At 42.0% G+C, this 23,403-nt stretch overlaps 1 protein-coding gene across 1 annotated transcript; it reads right to left on the minus strand.

Annotated features, from left to right (window-relative positions):
- Positions 1 to 17,944: 17,944 nt before the first annotated feature.
- Positions 17,945 to 21,490, minus strand: LOC129761375 (uncharacterized). The gene has a single exon (XM_055759097.1). It carries the CDS (start codon positions 21,488 to 21,490, stop codon positions 17,945 to 17,947), a length of 3,546 nt encoding a protein of 1,181 aa, XP_055615072.1.
- Positions 21,491 to 23,403: the final 1,913 nt, after the last annotated feature.

The following is a 23,403-nucleotide window of genomic DNA, read 5'->3' on the forward strand; positions in this document are numbered from 1 at the left end:
AATTTGCTCATGTTACGCTCGCGTATAATCAGAATCATATGCAAATGCACCTTCTATATATATTTATATTTGCAATTGTTCATCGGAACATATCGTTCATACATTTTACTTTAGTATTGAATTGTTATTTGTTTTTTTTTTTCAAATGTATTCAAAGACTCGTGTCAATGAAGCGCCACACAGTCTGATAAGTGAATTGATCTATTCACGTGTGCTTTGCTCTTCTCTCACAAACACTATTACCCCATTTTTACACGAGGGTTTACCTATACTACTACAATGGCTAGCTTCCACCTTCACCTTAATAGTCTAGGCAGGCGTTATGAAAAACGTCATTATTGAAGTGATTTTCCCTCTGTAGAACACACGAGTAGCTTCCAGAGCTTTTCCAATTTTACGTGGTGCGAAGATTTTAATTGAACTGAAGGTAAAATTATATTGAATTAAATTAAAGAAATTTAATCAATTCGAGCAAACATCACAGGCGACAGGCATATAGGCAAAGGCTATTTAAGCCCGTGTCGGAGAAGATAAAATAGTGTCGGAGAAGATAAAACTAAAAATGTAAGCATTATTTCATAATTTATGAAAATTAATTTAAAAATAAATATGTTTTAGCTTTGAGCGCATTAGAGAAAATCCGCTACAGAGAAGTTTTTACCCATTGCAGTCCGAACATTTCTCAAAGATTTTTAAATCTTGTTCGGAAGGTCGCAAGATGTCAACTCCGGCTTCTGTGGACGATAGAGTCACTCCATGTGGAATATGTCAGGAGGAACCCTCTATCGAGCGTGCGTTGATGGCGTGTGATGATTGTGGAATCTGGTTCCAGTATACATGTGTGGAGGAGGATGAATCAACAGAACATCATACATGGTTCTGTCACAAATGCCTTAAGAAGCGATCCCGAAGCCGTAGGGGAAGCAACACCGTGTCATCAAGGCAGAAAAAGAGCAGAGATCTGGAACTCAGGCGTTTGCAAGAGGAACTTGCCTTGCAACAGGAGTACATGCGGAAAAAATACAAAATAATGGCTTCGTATCTCGACGAAGAAAGTAACGACGACGACGACAATGGTAGAGGCTCATTCGAGCGCTCTGCTCGGAGCTCGAATATAAGTAGTGTTAATAGGACCAAAGCGTGGATCGATAAGCATTCAGGAGCGAAGGAAAAACATGTTCCTTCCAAGGCTCATAGGCTTGACCCGATCCCGACCGCTAGGGAAAGTAACAATGAAAGAATCGAGGAGAACCAACCGTTAACGTCATTTGGTCGTCCGGAGTCATGTATTCCGTCACATAATCAACCCGTGCCGTCAGTGAAGGGAGAACCGCATGTAACACCGTCATTATCTGAGCATCCGTCACCGATCGATGAGTTACCGATATCTGACGGACTGGGGAGTGGAAAGTTGAATAGGTAGCACTACCAGCACCATCGAAACATCATCCTGAAGAATCAAGAAGAAGCAATCAGAATCCAGTCCCGAGCAGTTACCCTCAAACAAGTTTTCCGTTGACAAATGGACAGTCATCGATTCCTCAGTCCGATCCTATAGAACCCAGAATGTCGGGGCCTTATCCGGTTCAAATAATGGCTAGACAAGTGTGGCCGAAGAAACTTCCTGCGTTTTCAGGAGCGCCTGATGAATGGCCGATTTTCATCAGTTCATACGAGAATTCAAATGCAGCGTGTGGATTTTCTGATGTGGAAAATTTGATAAGGTTGCAGGAAAGTCTGAAGAGTACGGCCCTCGAGACTGTTCGGAGTAGATTGGTGCTGCCCGCAAGCGTTCCGAAGGTGATGGAAACATTACGGAGAGTTTTCGGAAAACCAGAAATTTTGATCCGTTCGTTAATTTCTAAAGTACGGGGAATAGATCCACCAAAACCAGAACGTTTTGATTGAAGTGAACTCTAGATTTGAAGTGGACATCGGGGGTGACTCGAACCGAGAAGACATCGATGCGGGTTAATTTGACCGTAGCTGGAAAAGGGTTGTCTGAACAGTATCCATTAAAAGACGTGCACACCATCGAACATTTGAATTTGCCAAGACAGAGCACGAGTTTCGGAGAGGTGATTCGTAAGTTCCAACATCTGCAAGATTTGTTCGTTTCTGATTTCAAAAATGCTGAACCGACAATATTGATCGGGTTGGACAATATTCATCTAATAGTACCTATCGAATCAAGAATTGGCAAAGCAGGTGAACCAGTTGGACTGCGTTGCAAGCTGGGGTGGACGATTTCCGGGCCAGGATGCAATGCGACAAGAGACGAGTATTGCGGAATACATCAGTGTGACGAAGTAATGGATCAAGTGTTGAAAAACTATTTCACAATGGAAGAAACCGGGATTAATTGTCCATATCGTGTTGAATCTGATGAGGACCGAAGGGCTCGAAGCATGTTGGAGACAACTACCGTTAGAATAGGAGCTGGGTTTGAAACAGGTATGCTGTGGAAACTAGACGATATGAATCTTCCTGACAGCTACCCTATGGCGTATCGCCGGCTTCAGGACTTGGAGAAGCGATTCAAGAGAGAACCGGACTTGCGAGAGAAAGTGTGGCATGTAATCGAGGACTTCATCGAGAAGGGATCTCCAGTATAGAGCCTGGCAAAGCGTGGTATTTACCATTGAATGTGGTAACCAACACCAAGAAACCGGGAAAGATTCTGACGTCAGACGCAGCAGCGAAGGCAAGTGGAATATCCCTCAATGACATGCTGCTCAAGTGCCCGGACATGTTGGTTTCATTGTTAGAAATTCTGAACTGCTTTCGAGGTCGACGAATAGGATTTGGAGGAGACATTAGAGAAATGTTCTTGCAGATCAAGATGCGGGAGCCAGATAAGCGATTCCAAAAATTTCTATTTCGGCTGGACTCATCCTGTACTCCTGATATCTATGTGATGGATGTAGTCATATTTGGAGCCAAATGCTCGCCTTGTAACGCTCATTTCACAAAAGATGCCAACGCTCGCGAACATGCTGATCAATTTCCGGATGCTGCAAATGCAATCATCAATCGGCACTATGTCGATGATTATTTTGACAGTGCAGATACTGAAGAGGAGGCAATTCAACGAACAGTGGATGTGCGTTATGTTCACTCATTGGGAGGATTCGAAATCCGCAATTGGGTGAGCAATTCACCTAAAGTACTTGCAGTATTGGGAGAACACGGAAAGTCAACGAAAACGCTCAGCTACGACAAAACATTAGAATCCGAACGTGTATTGGGTTTGCTGTGGAAACCAGAAGAAGATGTGTTCACCTTCACTATGGGACTAAAGGACATACTACTGCCGTATCTCACCAACAGTATCCGACCAACGAAGCGAATTATCCTGCAGTGTGTCATGAGTTTTTTTTGACCCAATAGGATTTCTCTCACCGCTGTTGATTCACAGAAGAATAATAATCCAGGAGACTTGGAGAAGTAGAACCGAATGGGATCAGTGTGTGACGGACGAACTCTTCGGGCGTTGGCTAGGTTGGACGAAGCTACTATCAGACATCGAGAAAGTTAGAATTCCGCGTTGTTTCTTCGGTGACGAATCGATTAACGATATACGAGCAATTCAATTGCATATATTCTCGGATGCAGGCGAAGACGCTTATGGTTGTGTAGCTTACCTGCGATATCTTGTGAGGGGCGAAATTCGATGTGCGCTAGTTGGATCTAAGGCTAAAGTGGTTCCACTGAAACTGACATCAACACCTCGATTGGAGCTACAAGCTGCGGTTATTGGGGCAAGACTGATGAATGTTCTCAAGACAAGTCTTCCGGTTTCAATTGAAGAACAGTTTTTGTGGGTGGATTCTACGACAGTTGATAGTCGTAAATACAAACCGTATGTGGCACACCGAGTTGCTGAAATTCTGTACACGACAGACATCGCTGCATGTAGATACATCCCATCAAGAATGAACATCGCCGACGATTTAACTAAGTGGGGTTCTGAAACAACTGTAGATCCGGAGTGTCGATGGTTTCAAGGTCCACCTTTTTTACACGAACCCATGGAATCATGGCCGGAAACGAAATTGTTGGTACCTGATGAACTGAAGCCGTGCAACTTGTGCTGGACTGCGACTGCGAAATAGCTTTCAGTCTCAGCACGGAATCGTGCATACTTGCCATCCGCCGATTCATCCGACGCCATGGATCGCCGATCGAAATATTCACGGACAATGGCACGAATTTTCAGGGAGCCAGTCGTGAACTTAAGGAACAGTTAAAACGGATAGATAGGGAGTGTGCCGACACCTTCACTGATGCCAGGACAAAGTGGAACTTTAACCAGCCTTCTGCTCCCCACATGGGTGGAGTGTGGGAGCGGATGGTAAGATCAGTCAAGGAAGCCCTGGTCTCGTTGAATGATGAGCGTAAAATGAACGACGACATCTTGATGACGACATTGGCCGAAGCAGAACATATAATAAATTCTCGCCCGCTGACATACTCCGGAACAGAAGACAACGAACTGGATACTATTACACCAAACCATTTCCTCCACGGAAACTAATCTGGACAGCATCTCCCATTCCAAGTACCGATTTCGCTGGCGGAAGAACTTAGAAGTAGTTACAAGCGAACGCAAGTACTAGCCAAGAAGTTTTGGGACCGTTGGTGCAAATAATACTTTCCAACACTGAACCAACGTAGTAGGTGGTACGAGGATAGCCGGACACTGAAAGTAGGAGACTTAGTATTAGTGATGGATGATGGTAAAGGAGGTACAAGTATCAGGGGCATCGTAGACGAAGTATTCATCGGACAGGATGGTCGTATTCGTCAAGCCTTGGTTAGGACCGCTAATGGATGCTTTCGAAGACCTGTGGCTAAACTAGCGATTCTGGAGCTAGGAGATAAACCTGCTGACCTTGCACAAGAGTAATGCGGACAGGGTTTATGGGCTGGGGAGTGTTAGAACCGCGCTGGAATATCTAGTAGACTGAGATTTGTTTCACGAATTCCGTTGTCCACCAATTAATAGTCTAGGCAGGCGTTATGAAAAACGTCATTATTGAAGTGATTTTCCCTCTGTAGAACACACGAGTAGCTTCCAGAGCTTTTCCAATTTTACGTGGTGCGAAGATTTTAATTGAACTGAAGGTAAAATTATATTGAATTAAATTAAAGAAATTTAATCAATTCGAGCAAACATCACAGGCGACAGGATAAAGATAAAATAGTGTCGGAGAAGATAAAACTAAAAATGTAAGCATTAGTTCATAATTTATGAGAATTAATTTAAAAATAAATATGTTTTAGCTTTGAGCGCATTAGAGAAAATCCGCTACAGAGAAGTTTTTACTCGGCCATTGCAGTCCGAACAACGCGAATTAATCAAGCAAATGAAACCAAATTTTGCATGTGAAGTTATAGGATGCAATAAATATTTCTATGGTGGTTAGACAATCCTCCCGCTCTCTAAGGGTGGGCTGTCATACAACTGAAACACAAAATTCTGTATAACTCTAAAGCTAATCAAGCACAATTAGGGATGTGAGGGTATGAGGAATGTTTCTATAATGGTATGACACCCCCCCCCCCACCTCTGGAATGGAGAGGGAATCCCATAAAAATATTACACATATTTCAACCAAAAATATTCCAACCAAACATGACAATTGAAAATTTTCGGAAAACTCTGAAGGAAAAAGGGAAAATTCGAAAAATTTGTTTGCGCTAGCGAAATTAATATTTGTTCGAAACTGGAAATGGATTTTAATGTGATGAAACGCACTCCTATATCTTCTTCTATCTATACAAAAAAGGATAGCCAGATGTGTTGATAAGAGCAGAACTCGAGGAAGGAATTGTCCGATTTAGGGTTGTCTTTATTGTATCATATTTTCTGTATAAAACATTTATTCCATGTAACGGAGAAACATGTTATTTACAAGTGGTTGAAAACTTGAACGATCTTGAACGATCTTGTGTCTTGTGTCTGAAAATAATTTGATATTATAATGAGTTTTGTTAGAAATACTAGGAATTTTATGGTAAAAAGTAAATTCAACGGAGACGAATAGAAGATCAATCAATGAACAGTTCTGCGATTGAACCCATGAACTTGCTCATAGCAAGAAAACGTGAATGTTTGAAGGTATTGATAACAAAAAAACTAATTTTTGGCGGGACGAAGTTTGCCGGGTCAGCCAGTGAACAATAAATTAATGAGTAAATGAGTATGCTCAAACGCCCAAGAGAATCATTTTAACCCTTCCACTCCTGGAGTCTGGATAAATCTAGCACTACCAAGTGTTGGGTAACAGCCATCTGCCCACACTGCCTGGTTCCCAAGCCATTGTGTAAGCAGCGATATTTGCCGGATTCTGCCTCCACTTCATCCGTCAATGTCTTCTGTCTGTCGTCGCCCCACGCACATTTTCCACTGCTCTATGAAGCCTGGAGTCTGGCTTGAAATTCAATGAACTGTGGGTTACAAGCATGCACAGGAAGAGCAATTTTCAAGTCGATTTATATTCATTTAGGATTTAATTAACGAAAACCTAATGGTCTGAGTGAAACATGAAAATTTTATGAACTTCAGCCTGCAGCACGTGTGCCGGCTACCAAATTTGACGGTGCCATTGAGATTTGGCATAATTTGGCTTGTTCAGTGTTGTTCGACGGTGGTGCGAATTATGATTCCATATATAAATTATGGATACGTTTGATTGCTGTGTGTGTGAACTGTTAACGTACTTCAAACATCCGCATGATTTCGTTACAGAAATGTTCCGAAATATAAATGTTTATTTGTCGATCATATTATTTCATTACAATGATTGGAGAAGGACTCAACCTCTCAGCTGTCTTTCACATTTGATATTGAATTAATTATTCTTCGCCAAACTACGTTAACTACTTCGTTTATTAGGAAATCTTTGGCTCCAACCAAACTAAAAGATTTTATCGTAGCAATCTTCGTGTAACTTTACCTTCTCACTTCGTGCGAATTTGGGAACATTTCAGTATCGCCTTGGGAAGTGAGAGGGAAGCGTCGATAATAAAATTAAGTACCATATTGCTTTGCGGTTTTGTTCTCACTTCCACACTTACTGCACAGCAAGCTTCTTGATTTTGTGACTTCGCCGAGCTCTGGCCCCAACTCCCACAAGATTCAGCGGCCACGAGATAAAGTTAAATGTTGTGCGAAGTGAGTTTCCTGAAGTTAACGCGCCGAGAATGTGCTTTGGGATGAGAAAGTAGAAGGGGGAAAGCAATTCCACTCGATCAAGTTACAAGAGACTTACGGATTTTAATTTTCCAAACCATCATGGATTAAAAACTTGCGGAATTTGCTTCGTTCTCTCCACTCTCATCGTACTGCCAGAATCCGCTACCATCCAGCATCCAGTGGATTATCGACCTCGCGGTGCCCAGTTGATGTTGACGCGAGGCGGCTTGCGCTTATCTTATTTCAAGGCTGGCTGAATTCGACGGAACACACGAAACTGTGCGGCGCTTCAATTTGTTCGGTAAAAATAGCCGAAAAATCGCGTAATCTCGCCTTTTTGGCAAATTTTCTTCTGGCTTCTGGCCTCCGGCTTCCGGCATGTTGTGCGAGGATATACAGTCGCCATGAGCTATTACATTTTAACATAATAAATAACTCGGCGAAGATTAAATATCTTTTGGTGAGCTTCTCGGCCTGGAATGCAAACATTCTAAAATTTCGTTCCCAATAGGAATGCTTCGTTTATTAAATATTTTTGGCGAAACTTTCCGTTTGAGCCGGAAACTACGAAGTGAAAGAAAAAAACAGAAAAATACACGATAATCGTTTATCAGTTCAGGCAAGAGTTTTCTTTTGAGCTGGAATGGGTCTTGCTCTAAAGTGAGATTATTTTTTACTGTTTCTTCAATTTTCGTAGCCCATATTTCCTTGGAAATTTTCATCATTTTCAATTTTTTGCAATTAATCAAAAAATTATCCCAGTTAATCTAATTCATCCCGAACGCAACAGGTTCTGACGAAAGGTAAACTAGATTTCCTCATTGCAGTACCCACGTGAGAACTTTTACAGCCGACCTAATTTTATTTTCTGTCGTCACACATTTTCGTTTCCCATCATCAAACAGTGGAAAAATGTGAATTTCATTCCGGAAATTCCCCTCTCGTTTTCATTGCATCATCATCATCATCATCATACGGAAGCACATGCACGGTCGCCATGCGTAAAATTGGATTAAAACCATGCGACTGTCGTGCATATCGTTTTCGAGAGTACTTTTCTGGCCGTTCCGTGAATTGTGAGCCTGTATGTACCGGGGAATTTCATAACTGAAATCAAACGGATAGGGGAAAACGGGCGGCCAACTAAAATTTTATTAACCTGTTATCTCCGTTTCATTATTTTAGCTGGCCAAGGAGCGCCAGCGAAGCGTAGTGATTTTCGAATGTAGAATGAACTTTACCTTTCATTTTATTTTATTCATCTATTCAATTTAATCCCGCAAGCTCGTGGTTCGACGATCCTGAAAAGCAAAAGCGAGCGAGCGAGCCTTATTGGGCTCTTAAGAATCCAATCTTTCTAATGGGTATTTCGGGCTAAAGCATCGTCGTTGTAAACATTCGCTCATTCTTGCATTATTAATGGGATTACTGGTATATTATAGCAAATTGAATCGTGCTTGACTAGTGACGGAATATGCTCAAGCAAAAGTCGGAATCGTTTTATGATAATGTAAATTGCGTAAAAGAATGATTTTGAAGAGAGGCAGACAAATTGATGGTTATATGGTGATAGAGGGTTACTTTTCCGGGGAAATATTTTCCCATGTAGCACGGCTTTTGAAAACGAAAAAGGTAAAAATGATCTTAATAGTTCAGCTATACTTCCGCTCATTTTGATTTGTAATGTAAATTCTTATTAGCTATGCATTTTTCGATCAACTCAGAGCATACAAGTGATGAAAAATGTCCATCTTCTATTAAATTTCGATACGTCCATTGTAATGCAATTGAGTTAAGGATTTCCATCATTTGTCCTATCTGAGAACTACTGAATCGTTCAATAAATTTTGTCGTTCAAAATTTTCTGATTTCTGGCTTTCATCCTAACCATAGGTTATTGCTTGAACTTTTCTTCATACATGATCCATCATCTTTTGTCGAGCCCTGTTCTCACTTGTTTGACTGCCAAATTCTATATCCGTTTGGAATTCTTCTGTTCAATTGCGGCCTTTCTGTCCGGTATGTATATACATTTTACCAGTATTTACTATGTGGGTTTAGTTCTCAATTATTGACCGGATTCATCTCCTTGGGAACCAAAGCCCCATGAATTTGATCGAAAGCTGCCGGGCAGTACGTCCGTCGTCCAATTTCGAAATCATATTTTGTTAAAAAAAATTTCATACGGTTTTCTCGAGTGCTTCTTTGTTTCTGTTTTGGGTTCCGGTCGCACAATCGGGTCTCAAACCTTCTAATTTCAGCCTCTTCACTTTTTTTTTCTCTTTTTTTTCAGGATTGCAAAACAAATGGCTTTTTCGCCGTTTTTCTTTTTGCAATGACGATTTCGGGTTCCTTTGAAAAGAACCACCACTTGCGAAAAGCATAACAATTAGCTTCCTTTGCATTTCTTTTGCTATACGCTTGGTCCAATATTTAAATGATGGAACTTGTAAGTATACAAATGCCTATTGTATTTCTATACACTATTATCGTAATTCAGTTATACTTTGAAAAAAAAAAATTCCCATTTTCCCATACATTTGTTCTGCTCATTTGTGAGCTTTCCTACCCATGCCGTCTATAACGAGCAACTAATCAGCGATCAAGTAAGGGGAATGATTCTAAGTCTCCGTGAACAAAGAAAAGAAGAACGAAGGGGAATATTTGCCTAGAGCATAAACATTGGATCTCGCTGGGGCAAACTTTCAGTACCGTTCTAGATACGAAGCAATGAACATCACTTGTTGTGCCTTGTTTTGCGTCATCACATGTCTTCGTTTCGGATTGAGCTGTGGACGCGATCAAATTACCTACTCGCTGATGTCTCCGGCATTGCAATCATCAATCATCAAACTGACGCCATTCCATTAAGGTTCTGAACTACACAGTTGGGTGGGGAATCATCAAACTATGCTATCATCGGCTCACCAAGAAAACGAATTTTGTGTGTGATTTGGTTTCGAATGACAGTAGCAAAACTATATACTCCAAGGATGACGGCTAAGCTAATTGAGACCAGAAATATTAATAGAAAGGGCTTCTGTTGAGAAGAGCGCAAAGTGGAGATAAGTGTGTGTATATTTAGTCGCAACAAGCTATCGATATATGGCTTTGTGTGCGTACGTGCGTGCTTCATAACCCGTATGTACAAATAGAACATCTTCGCTACCATGCAACCCCATTTGTATCTGCTTCCGTGTTGGCCCTGTCGCGATGCAACAATCACCTAATATTTTGATGCTATAATGGACGATTGTTTGGTGGTGCAAATTATGTAGCCGCGATAATAAATATAAACAAAAAGGGAGGTAGCGGAAGAGGAATATTTGCGCTAGGGTATGAATAATGGATCTCTGCTGGTGTAAATATTCAGACTTTTTCTTCATTCAAAGCAGTAAACTTCGCTTGTTTTCGGTCATCATAAAGGCCTCGTTGGTCCTCTTCTGCATTGATGCATTGATGCATTGATGCAATGTCATGATGAACGTGATGAACATTTTTTTTAAGCCTGACAATAGCTAGCGAAGGCTGTCCCGGCGTTGCTCATCTTGCATGCAAATGTATTTTTTCTCGCGTCTATTCTGTATATTGTGTCGTAGGAATCGCAGTCGTTCGCATTCCAGCTTTGTGTACATTTCGACCATGGATTGTAGGCATAATCACGACATCGTAGAATGAAGTGTTCCTGACCGCATCGGTTCATCATACGATACACATAAAATTCAGCGAGCATACTCTTTTCTTTGTTTTGTCTCCTCTAACCGCATGTTCATAAATATTTATTCAAAAAGAGCAACGATGTTCATAATGAATGAAATATCTTTGGCGGGATCTCGTCGTTTAATGTTGTACCTTCTTATCCCTTCAGAATGGCTCTCCGGCACATGCTCTCCAGCTGGTGTTTTATCAGAATTGATGACAATACCATGATTGTTATTTTGCAACCCGAGCATTTTTGACTTATGAATATGAATTATGATCATTCAATAAGGCGCATTGAGGTCACTTGCGCACAGTCTTTAGAATGCAACTCGGTGCTGATGCACAACAAGATTTTTGTACCCAGTTGAGCTCCCACTCCTTGTGCACAAATGCGCTCTGGCGAATGAGCACGCTCCGAAACACAGATGAAATGTTTGGTTGTCAGCGCCGTTCTTACGCAGAGATCTGCGCCCAGTGTTAAGCTGAGTTTTTCGCTGAAATTTGCACCGTGCTTGCGCCGTATTTCTATATTGCGCGCTTGAAACTGGATTGCTCTCTCTGTTGAGATATTTTTCTTCACACAGCGTATATGGTTCAAATGGAGGCGCGCTGTTGTTTTTATGCTTTGCTTAGAACGAACGAAGACAAAGCGGGCGCTAGAATTTGATATGTATGTGTGTGTGTGTGTGTGTGTATAGAATGAGATCACACATCACACAAGTGAGAAGAAATGTTTAGTATCTGAGTTCTGCGCCGGGTACATTTTGCGCTGTCGTGCTTATGAATTTTGTGCTCTTCGCACCAAGATAGAATACGAGTTTTCCTTGTGCGCGCGCTGAAGAAAATTAAACTCAAGTGAAAAGAAAGAAACTCATCAATGTAATATAAGATAATTATCATTATCGAACACAATTATCAATTCTCCCCAGAAAAAAGTGCTATTTTATTATACAGAAAATATATTTGAAATGGAAAAGGTAATTTCATTTATAATTTTTACTTTCTGAATGTTTATTCAACCCATTTTCATTTTCGCTCTAAACCCAACTGAACCCGGAACTTCTTCATTTTTCCAATTTTCTCGTCGCATGAATTTTCTTGGGTGAAAAAAAAAGTTTCATATTTCAAGTCATTGAAGCATAACCGCTACCATATGCAATTTTACACTCACACTTGTGCTAAAAGTTTTACAATGCATGATCGGTTATTGATATGGAATTTCACGAAGCAATCAACATAAAAGTTCCAAATTTAAATTTTATTTATATTCTACCAAACATAAGTTCTGTTCAGTTAATTGAAACATAATTCTTGAATCAATCCATCGAAAGATACTTATTGGAACGAAAATAAAAAAAACACTCTTTCATCGCTACCAACTTATTCGCCAGCACGTATGTAGTCAGCAATGCCCACGCTGATGTTGAATTAGAGAGACTTTAAACTTTTTAGTTCATTCGTCTCTAGCCTTGAGAAAGGCCCTTGGAAAACTTTACACTACTCCTGCATTACACCTCCACCCTCGCTGCCTTGAGAAAGGCACTTGAATCCTCGTTGTTCAGCTCGTCCAGCAACGATGTTGTTCAGTCGGTGTCCACACAAAGAATGTGGTTTGTTGAACCACGAGGGTATTTATATGCTGATTTCCCCCAGGCAGAGCTGCGATTTGTCGTGAAAATCAAGTGATGGTACTCACACAAAGATAATCAACAAATTTTGTATTACGATTATCTTTGGTGACCATCTCAAAGCCAGTTCAATAGTGTGAGAAGAGTATTATCACAACACTAACACATGGTGAGCTTCTACTTGACAGTAGAAATCCGAGCTCTTTGGTGAGTGTCCTGTTGCTGAAATGTCAGAATAGTGCGACACTCAAAAGTCTAGCTGATATTTGGTGTTTGGCGATATTCACAACATTCGCCTCTTTGTGTTCGTTCTTTACGGCCAGGGATGCCAGATGTGAATATATAGTTTCATTTTAAATACAATTTGAAGAATATTGTATTTTCGGGCATGTATTTTCTTTTCATCTTTTCAAATGGCCTTAATGTTTTTAGTGGCACTTCGCCTACTCTACGTAGTATTACACGTGTCATTTGTATTAGTACTTAGTTTGTGGAATGACACACCTTGATTATCCCCTCTATTGCGGATCCCGATCGGGTTTGAAATTAGCAAAATGATGCATTTTGAAACCCGCTCGACTTCGATTTTTTTTTACCAAATTTGTTTCTCATCATTGCAACGATGCTAAATTTGTAGACATTTGCAGGCTGCAGGGATATGGTATTTCTACTCTTTATGACTTGATTCCCTGCGCTAATAACCCCTTTTTTCATACATTGCTTTGCTATTCTCGAGGTTACAAAAATATATGTCGAAGACTATCAAAAAAAACATCGGCATCTCTGGAGGTGATGACATTTACTTTGACAAAGGCCAACACGAAAACAACAAGTCACCAAGTATTTTTGTATACATTATACATCAAATATTTTTGTGTACAATGGCTCTCTGGGTTAACCGCTACCGACCGCGCCAGCTATCCAAACTGGACTACCACAAAACGCAAGTTGCGCCTCTGATCAATCTTTGCTCCCAGGGAGAATTTCCGCATGTTCTACGGCCCTTCCAGGCCAGTAACAAAACTCGCATCATGTGTCTGCTGCGGAAACTTTACCAACCGGGCGCGGAACGGCTACGCAATGAGATAATGAATTTCACAACGCCCTCGAACCGGAAAGTGGAAATCAGGAGCATCAGCAGTAATTACCACATCGAGTTGAATTCATCGGTTGCCGTGATATATAACAGGGTGGTCGTGTCGAATTTGATCAAGCAAATTGATCCCAGTGGGTAGAGGGAATATGAGACTCGTCTTGTCCGTAGTGGATTAGCTGACCAAAGATACCCAGGATGCGCTGAGAAGAACCATTGAAAAGTATTTGTCTACGTGCAGATTGATTTTGTGCGCCAATTCTACTTCGTGTGTTATTCCCGCGGTTAGGAGTCGTTGCTTGAGTAAGAGTGCCGGCTCTATCTTAGGAGGATATTCTTAAAATTTTGTATGTAAGATTGTCATTTGTTTGTTTCTTGAATATAACAACACTATTTGCATATCAGCACATTCCTTCGGAGCTAACGAAAAGAAATACGCTATCCTCATGCTGGAAGCTTGCAAGGTACAACTGTAACCGTTCACGGTCAACTGAGAGGTGCCGTAAATCGACAGGCAAATATTCCTTCGAGAAACCGCCAATCATATTGTCCTCGAACAAAGTCCACAGAAGCTGGAAGTGGTGAGGACACAGCTATACGAACGGCTATCCCAAGGCGTTCTATCGAATGTTATAATCTGTGGATTGGTACCGAATCTGGTTAAAAATTGCGACGAGTCTGAAGACGCAAACGTTGAATTTTGCCGGGTACTATGAACACCGGATGCAGCAAGGAAGCAAACATATATTCCACCTGGAATTGTTCGTGGCGCAGTTAATGGAACGGTATAAGAAGTTTCTCAATAAAGCCTCAATGCAAGTGGATGATTTTTGGGCGATTCTTTGAGATCGCAATTTTCTTTCGTTTTATGACAAAATAAAATTTTTGTGTTCATCACACGTTTTGTTAACTAAACTTCAATAGTTCTGGTAATGATTAACTCAAAATTAAAAAAAACACGCATTGTCGGTTTTCAATCGGATCGTTTTCATGATCCGCAAAATAATTATGAAATGGTAAATTTATCAATATACTTAAATACCATTTCATTCAAAAACCATTATGCTGCACCATGTTCATTTGAAAATTATATTCAATGTAACTTTTAAAATCATGACACCATAATATTTTTTATTATATATGTCTGTTCATTTTAACTACAAGAAATAAACATTCGCTCGATTAATCGAATGCTGAAAGACAATTGATCGAATGAATCGAATATTGGCCCCACGATAAATCGAATAAACGAAAAATTTAGACATCTCTAACAACAACAACAACTTCTACTTCAACAAACGAATCTAAACAACCGTCGCGATTGTCAAAAATGATTGGAACTGTCTGATCACTCACATTTCTACTACCATCATACGCCACAACCACCGCTCTCGTAACGTAAAGTTGTAAACAGAGCGATCGGCAGTGAGAGGCATTGGAACCAACCGTCATTTGGTTAGGTGTCAGAAACAAAATAGTGAGTATCACTACTGAATATTTGGATCTCACATGCCGTGAGAGGAATTGAGTGACTATGGTTAGCTTTTTTGTGACATTGACGGTGATGGATTGCAGCTCTGATTCTAAGGGGCAAGATTTTGAATACGCGTGACCACAGTGCAAGTCGAAGAAAATTTCTTTGACGAAAAATCGCCCGACCAGAACATGAATCGAACCCAAACACCCGGCATGATAATGTGAGACGTTAACCACTCGGCCACGGGTGCACTTCTTTCAATAAATACGCAAGCTCTCGCAAGTCTTTCACTTCTTCACAATAGTCACTGGTCTGGCGCAACACAAAGACTGACATTCGCATAACGCGCCGTACCTGCTGATGGATTTCTCCGAGACTGGGCCGTAGTGAAAAGGTTAGATAAAAATGTACACGAATGAATTCGGCTCTGTTACAGCTGAATTGCTAAATGAGCCTAATAAAATAAACTGATGGGATAAAAAAACATTGATCAACATTTGTAACTTATGGACTATAGTCTTTATTGTTCAATTTTCGTGAATTCATAATTACAATCGAACAGTCCAGAATGTAATCGCTCACCTAGATTGCATATAACGCTTTTATTTCAGTTTGAAGTCATAGCCACTAAAAGTTTCCGATTCTACTACGTAAAATCGAACAGAAACGCAAACTACAAGTAGATGAAGATTATACGGAATTTGTACCGAGAGACTTCCTACTTTCCTCTTCTTGTGTGCGCTTACACAGCGCGGAGCAAAATGCTACTTTAATTCGACGGGAGCAAAACTTGGGCTCCCTTTTTTTGCTTGTTGTCAGTTTTCGCCAAAGGTAGTTCGGTGAAGTACTTTTCAAATGTTGGAATAAGATTTTATTGCCTCATCGAGAATCATCAAAAGGATAGCAAGCAAGGAAGTCGACTTGGCCAAGCCGTTGATGTGAAAGTCATTCCGGGCATCCTAAGGCTAACCAACAGCATCATCGGTGGGAAGTGCCGATGCAATGTTGCACTTTTTTCATTAAAACCAATATCGCACACACAACTGTAGTCAAAGGGATAATCGAAACTTTATCCTCTCGCCGGAACTCCCAGTAACAAAAATACGGCTGGAGAGCGCATCCATCAAGGCCAGGTTTTTTCCCACTCCACTCGGAGGAATGTAAACATAATCATGTTTCCACTGTTGGTATCCGCGTCGGCTCCGGTGGCGTCTATTCGCAGAGCTTTCAAGATTGGTCGAGCCACCGATTATAATATAACTTTTCTTTCTTTAAGTTTTCTGTTTGTTTAAATTTTAAATATTTATGAGAAAAAGTTTTTTGATTATTTTATTTATTTTCATATTTCCCCTTCCGTGTTGTAACACGAACCTCTCATCACTTTGGCTCGATTCCTTCAATGGTGGAGATCGAAATATGAATGCGCTCATCTACATTATTATTCAACCAGAGCCGTCGCAGGCTGTGCGCCCGAAAAGTGAAAAAGCCATCCATTGGTATCATCACTCTGCAGGCCAAGCCGCCCAGAGCAATCATTCGAATGAACACCCAATTTTATGAGTCAACAAACTAAGAGGCCAAATGTAGCTCTAATGTAATTCACCCATTGCGCTTCTTGTGTTTGCTTTTCCATCTTCACAACTATGCCACTTCTTACATTGAGCGGAAAACGATGAAAGAAGGGACCATATATCAACGATTCGTTCTTCCTGAATGTCCCACGTGTTTATCTGGTTTATAGGGGGGGGGGGGGGGGCCTGGATATAAAAAGAGCACAAGCATCCTGTGTATAAATCTGCTCCCAGCATCAGCTTTTTCATCCCACGAGCGCTTATGTTTGTATGAACTCATCTGTCGTTTTGAATGGTCAAACAAAACCGAGAAAATACAGTGAATTCCTTTACGAATGATGTGCTAAGCGGGTGACTTCACAATGATGTATTGAGCGTTTATAGTCGAGGGGTTCATCAGCTCACCGTTTGGTTATACTACTAGTGGATTTCTAGGGCCTTGAATATCCCCTCGTTTTCATATTACCCAACGGGCGGCATGTCGAACGGAAAAAGAAAGTTAACAAAAACATGGAATAGCTCAGTTGCTCCCGTAAATCTCTTCGAGTGTTCATATGAGTATATTAAACTGTGCATGCTAACAATGAGCGCGGAGGAGTAAGAATAGAATTGCTCCATGTCGTATCTTTGTGATGCTGTTAATAGTTTTTGTGGGTACATTAACAATTTTGGGTATTAGCAATAAACATTCCGATTTGTTGTTCGTTAAAATTAAGATGTTAGTATTGGGCCATAGTGGCCCAACACGGCTTTCGGACTAAGTACTAACTCCTTCACGGTCGGTTTTAGACTGAACTGTATTTCCTTAAATTTTACATTGCTTAGGTCACTTGGGTGTTTCTTGTTTCTCCATGTCAGCACAAAATGTGCGTTTGATTATACAGCGGTCGCATTATTTTGATTATACAGCATTCACACTATCGAGTCGGATCCTCCGCTGCGCCCCTTCCAGTTCGCGCAGTCGTTTCGTGTTTCTCCTCCAATGGTAGTAAATGATGGCGATCACCATCGCCACGATGAATGCCCCGTCTATGGAATATGATGCGACGTCGTGCATCGATATGGTATTCTCGATCTTATCGCTGCCGAACATTATACTTGTTTTTAATTGTCGCGTTTTCTTGGAACTCGTAATGTTCCCTACATTGTGGCGCATTTTATTGCATCGAGGAGGGTCTTAATCGCTGACCCAAGCACTCGAGCGTGTGAAACCACTTCGTTTGGAATTTCGGGTCTCGCTATTATCAGCGGAAATTTGCATTGTCAATTTTTTCATAGGGTCGTCACCCAATCTGATTTCGTGTACTTCCATTTTCTCCCCCCTTTGGGACGAGGGCGTAGTCTACCGTCCCAAATCATTTGGGGTGCTTGGGGAGGGGGATCGTCTTCTAGTTCGATTGCTTCGGCTTGAGATTGCTGTTCGTTATCAGCTGTGTTGTCATACTCTTCTATAATGGGTTGAATGGTGTGCTCCTCGACTGGTAGAGGAGCAAGTGTTCGCACGTTGCGTTTGTAAATTCCGGTAGCGGTTCGCACTACTGCCACTCGGACTACTCCATCATCTCCAGGGTGTATTTGTGTGACAATTCCCATAGGCCACCTTGCTACGGGAAGGTGATCGTCTCCGATCAATACGATTTGGCCTACCTTAACGTTGGCTTGTTGCTTGGTCCATTTTGCATAATCACGTAACTGGTGGAGATACTCGTCTCTCCATCTTCTCCAAAATTGTTCGAGCTGCGATTGTACTCGTTTCCATCTGGTTGTGAGATTGCTTCCATCCTCACTCTGCGTAGGGATGGGCACGGCTAGCATTGGGCGTGCTATCAAAAAATGACCGGGTGTGATCGCGGTCGGTGAATCTGGCGTCGTGTAAACAGGTGTGAGTGGTCGCGAATTCATTATTGCGGCCACTTGGTAGAACAGTGTCTGCAATTCCATGATGTTTAGCTGTGCTCCTCTGGCCGCTGCACTAAAGAGCCGCTTGGCTACCTTTATGTTCGCTTCCCAAAGTCCTCCAAAGCTGGGGCTTCGGGGTGGAATGAATGAAAATCTTATTCTGTGAGTTGCCGCAATATCAACTAATTTGTTTTGAAAAACTTCATTGTTATATATTCTTCGTAAACGATTGAGTTCTCTGCTGGCCCCGACAAAGTTCCGCCCATTGTCGGAGTAAATAACCTCGGGTATTCCCCTCACTGATGTGAAACGGAGAAGTGCTGATATGAACGCTGCCGTCGACTGATCTTCGACGACTTCTAGGTGAACTGCTTTGGTCGCAAAACATATGAAGATGCAAGCATATGCTGTGGTCTTGCATTTCGATTTTTGATTGAGATATACTTCGAATGGCCCACATAAGTCCACTCCCGTGTGAGTGAACGCTACTGATTCATTTACCCTGGGCGAGGGCAGTTGTCCCATTCGTTGCTGTAAACGTCTGGGCCGCGCTTTGGCACATAAGATGCATCGTTGAATGACTCCTTGTACGGTCCTTCGGAGATCCCTCATCCAAAATCTTTGTCGAAATTCGTTTATTACCAGATCTGTTCCGGCGTGAAATCTATCCTCATGTATTTTTTGAATTATTACCCTCGAAAATGGGTGCGATTTGGGAATCAATATTGGATTCTTTTGTGAGATGGGCATTTCTGCATTGTGGAGTCTCCCTGTGACATGTATGACTCCATTTCTGACGATTGCGTTGAGATGCTGGAAAGGTCCTTTCGTAGGCACCTTCCCAGTTTTTCGTAATTCCGCTACTTCATTTGGATAAATAGTGGCTTGCATAATTCGGACTACGAATGTTAGTCCTTCATTCAATTCAGTGGTGGTGAGTGGGCCCGATCTCTTTTCGTTTCTGATGCCTGTGTCTTTATTGACCTTCTTCATATTGTTTATGGCTCTACACAGCCATGCAAAGTGTCTTACTGTTTTGTCATGAGTGTGATGGTGCGGGTATTTTGCGATTAAGTCTTCGCATGCCTTTCCTGTTGCTGCTACCAATCGTGTTATTGGTTCTTTAATCTCTTCCTGTTCTGCAGCAGCAGTGTATTCGTAGCCGCTCTGCAGATAATATTGTCTTCTTCGTATACATTCCGGTCCGTGTAACCAAAATTCTAGTTTTGCTTCGCGTAATTTTCTGACTGGAATTCCTCTCGAAACCATATCAGCCGGATTTTCTTTCGTAGATATATATTTCCAATGCTCTGGATTCGTGGTGGAGTGTATCTTCTGCACTCTATTTCTAATGAAGGTTCCCCAACGTGTATTTGAAGATTTGATCCAACTTAGCGCTACTTGTGAATCACTGTAGTAATATTCCGACGAGATTCGACCGGCCAGAATGCTCTTTATTTTAGCAGTTAGTTCTGCTAGAAGTGCCGCCGCCAAGAGTTCCAGACGGGGCAGAGTGACCTTCTTCAAAGGCGCCACTCTCGATTTCGAACATAAGAGATTCGTACTCTCTTCTCCTTTTAAGTTGATTGCATGTAAGTAAATGACGCATCCATAAGCCTTTTCGGAGGCGTCACTGAATCCGTGTAAATCTAGTGCGATCGTATGACTCGGAGTCGACATCCGAGGTATTTCTATCTTGCTGAGCTCCACTAATGAAGCTTCGAACTTCTTCCATGAGCTTAGTGCTTGATCTGGAACATCATCGTCCCAGCTGACGTTATAAGTCCACAATTCTTGCATCAATATTTTAGCTGTAATGATTACAGGTTGTATCAATCCGATTGGGTCATACAGTCTCAAAATCTTCGAGACCATCTGTCGCTTTGTGAGCGCTTCGTATGTTTCACCTATGTTTTTCGTACTGATGAACTGGAACACGTCTGTTTTGGGGTTCCAGGCTATCCCCAATGTCTTTATGACCTCTTGGTCACCAACTTGGATCAATGGTTCCAAGTCTTTCTCTGGAATTCCTTCCAGTACGCTTGCGTTGTTTGATGCCCACTTTCGAAGTGGAAATCCATGAAGTGACAATGCATGCTCTATTTCTCGTTTCGTCTCCGTCAGTTCATCTGCGTTGGACGCTCCAATCATTAGATTGTCAACATAGAACGATCGTTGAATGGTGTCGGCAATTCTCGGATTTACCGACCGATAATCTTCAGCTGCTTCGTGTAGTGCCCTACAGGCCAAGAATGATGAAGACGCTTCACCATATGTGACAGTCGTCAGTCTATACGCTTTCAATTGATCATTGGGGCTGTCGCGCCACAAAATACATTGTAACCAAGTGTCTGTGTATGCGATGTGAATTTGTCTGTACATCTTTGCAATATCTGCTACTAGCACGTCGTTGTGCGTCTTGAAATCAATTAGCAGATCAAATAAGTCCTTTTGAATGGTTGGTCCCACGATTTGTATATCGTTCAGGGATACTCCGGTTGACGTCTTTGCACTTGCGTCGAACACCACCCTAACCTTGGTGGATGTTGAATCTGGTTTCACCACACACGAGTGAGGGATGAAATACTTTACTTTGTGAAAGTCTTCTGTGGTGACTGGTACCATATGTCCCAGTGTTTCATATTCATTCATGAATGCCCTGTACTCTTTGTACAGGTCTGCATTCCGCTTGAGCCTTTGCTCAAGCGATGTGAATCTTCTATATGCTTGTTGATAAGAGTCGCCTAACGATGACGGCTCCCCCCGTAGGGGCATTCGTGTAATGTATCTCCCGTCGGGAGCGATCTCTAACGTTGTGCGGAAGTGACTTTCCGCCTCGCATTCGTCATGTTGCTTTGGTTCCCAGTCTTGAAAGCACGCTTCTTCAAGACGCCAAAACTTCTCTATGAGTTTGGCCATTTCGTCCTGTGGGAATTCGAATTCATTTCTGCTACACCTTGTAGCAGACAATACAGTGGTTGATGGGCTGCTGTGACGTAGCGTCCCACATGCAATCCAGCCCAAGCTGGACTCTTGATACGTAAGACCGTTGGCTACGCTAAGCCGGCCTGGCATTAGAATTTTGAAAAATATTCTCGCTCCGAGGAGAATGTCGATTTCATTTGATCTGTAAAACTGGGGATCGGCAAGGTGCAATTGTTCTGGTATCCGTATACCCTTTTCATCAATAGCTGTGCTTGGTTGATCGTCCAATATCTTTGGCACTTTGATCAATTCTAAACTTTCATTGTAGTTGCTTGCGTGAGAGGCTATCACAGTTTTGATACCCCTTTTAACATGTGCTTGTCCGCTAACTCCTTTAATGGTTACGTTTACCGAGTGTTGCGGAATTCCTAGGCTTCGAGCAGCCTTTTCTGTGATTGTTTCTACTTGACTCCCTGAATCAAGTAGACATCGAAGAGGGTGCCATTTCTGCTCACCCTTAACATGAATTATGGCTGTGCCCAGAAAGACGTATTCTTCCTGAGCTAGTCATTTCGTTGAACTTGCTTGTGCTTGATTGACATCCTTCTCGGGATGCAATTGTTGGATCTCGTCCCCCTTGGGAGAGTCTCCACGATGAAGTAGTGTATGATGCTTCGTGCTGCATATTTGGCATTTCCGTTGTGATTTGCACTCCTTCGTTGAGTGCCCAGGTATGAGGCAATTAAAGCAGTGCCTCCCTGCTTTGATAGTTTCCCATCGTTCTGGGATGCTCATTTTCGTGAATTTAGGACACGTAAATGCTGTGTGTCCTTCATTGTGACAAACGTAGCACCGCTGTGCTTCCCTTTTGTCTTTGGTGGTCTCAGCTTTGCCTTCGATTGCTGCTACGACTTTCGGCTGGGGTCGATGACTAGAGTGTGCCGTTTCGGCAGCCACTTTGCAAGTCATCTGGTTAGCCAGCCGCTCTAATTCTATTTTGAATTCGCTCCAAACATAAATGCGCTGGAGGTCCAACTTTTCTTCAATCTTAGAAAGTGTTGATTCATCCAATCGTTCTTTCACTAAGCATATTAGTAACCCATTGGCGATGCAATCTGGTTCGCCAGGTTGTTCATTTGCTATTTGTCGAGTGGCGGACAATAGTGTATCGACAGCGTCGATCAGTCCTAGTATCGCTCTTTGCGATGCCTTATGTATCCTTTTAATTTTCAGCAGAGTGTAAAAGTAACCTTCATATGCGATTCGTTTCTTGTAGAATCTTGCTTCCAGTTTGGCCCAGGCTTCAGTGAAAGGCACTCCTGAATTCTCGAGTGCTTCGCAGGAGTTACGAGCGGGCTCGTATTCTAAACATTTCGCCAGGAAAGCGTATTTGCTTGCATCCTCGTTTAGGGTCGCAATCCGCTTCTCAAAGCGGGCTTTAAACGATAGCCACTCGGTGGCTGACCCACGGAACTTCGGGAGCTCCAATCGGGGTAAATAATCGGCCTTGCTATTGCCGGTGATCATTGTTTGATCCAGTACTTGCCTTGAACCTTCATCCTGACTCGGTTCATTCGTCTGTGATTGCGCATGCCGTATTCTCTTTGCCAAACTGGCTCTGGACTTGATATATGCGGGGAGGAGAGCATCCCGTCTCTTGGAGGGCCCCGTTTGGCCCTCAATTTTCAGTATCACTGCACAAGCTTGATCGTACAAGCTTGTTAGTACTTCTTGTTGCACTAGTAATGTTTCGACTTCGTCGTCGTCTTCTGCTAATTTGCATGCGTCTTTGATAATCGGAGCAATGCTTTGCTCCAGTGCCGTTAGCTGCTTTTTCCAGCTTTCAACGGCATCGTCCTCGTTTGTCGTCATGTTTATTTGATTTGATAATTACTCACCGCTTTACT

Source organism: Toxorhynchites rutilus, chromosome 1, assembly GCF_029784135.1.
Source record: "Toxorhynchites rutilus septentrionalis strain SRP chromosome 1, ASM2978413v1, whole genome shotgun sequence".
Taxonomy (NCBI): Eukaryota; Metazoa; Arthropoda; class Insecta; order Diptera; family Culicidae; genus Toxorhynchites; species Toxorhynchites rutilus.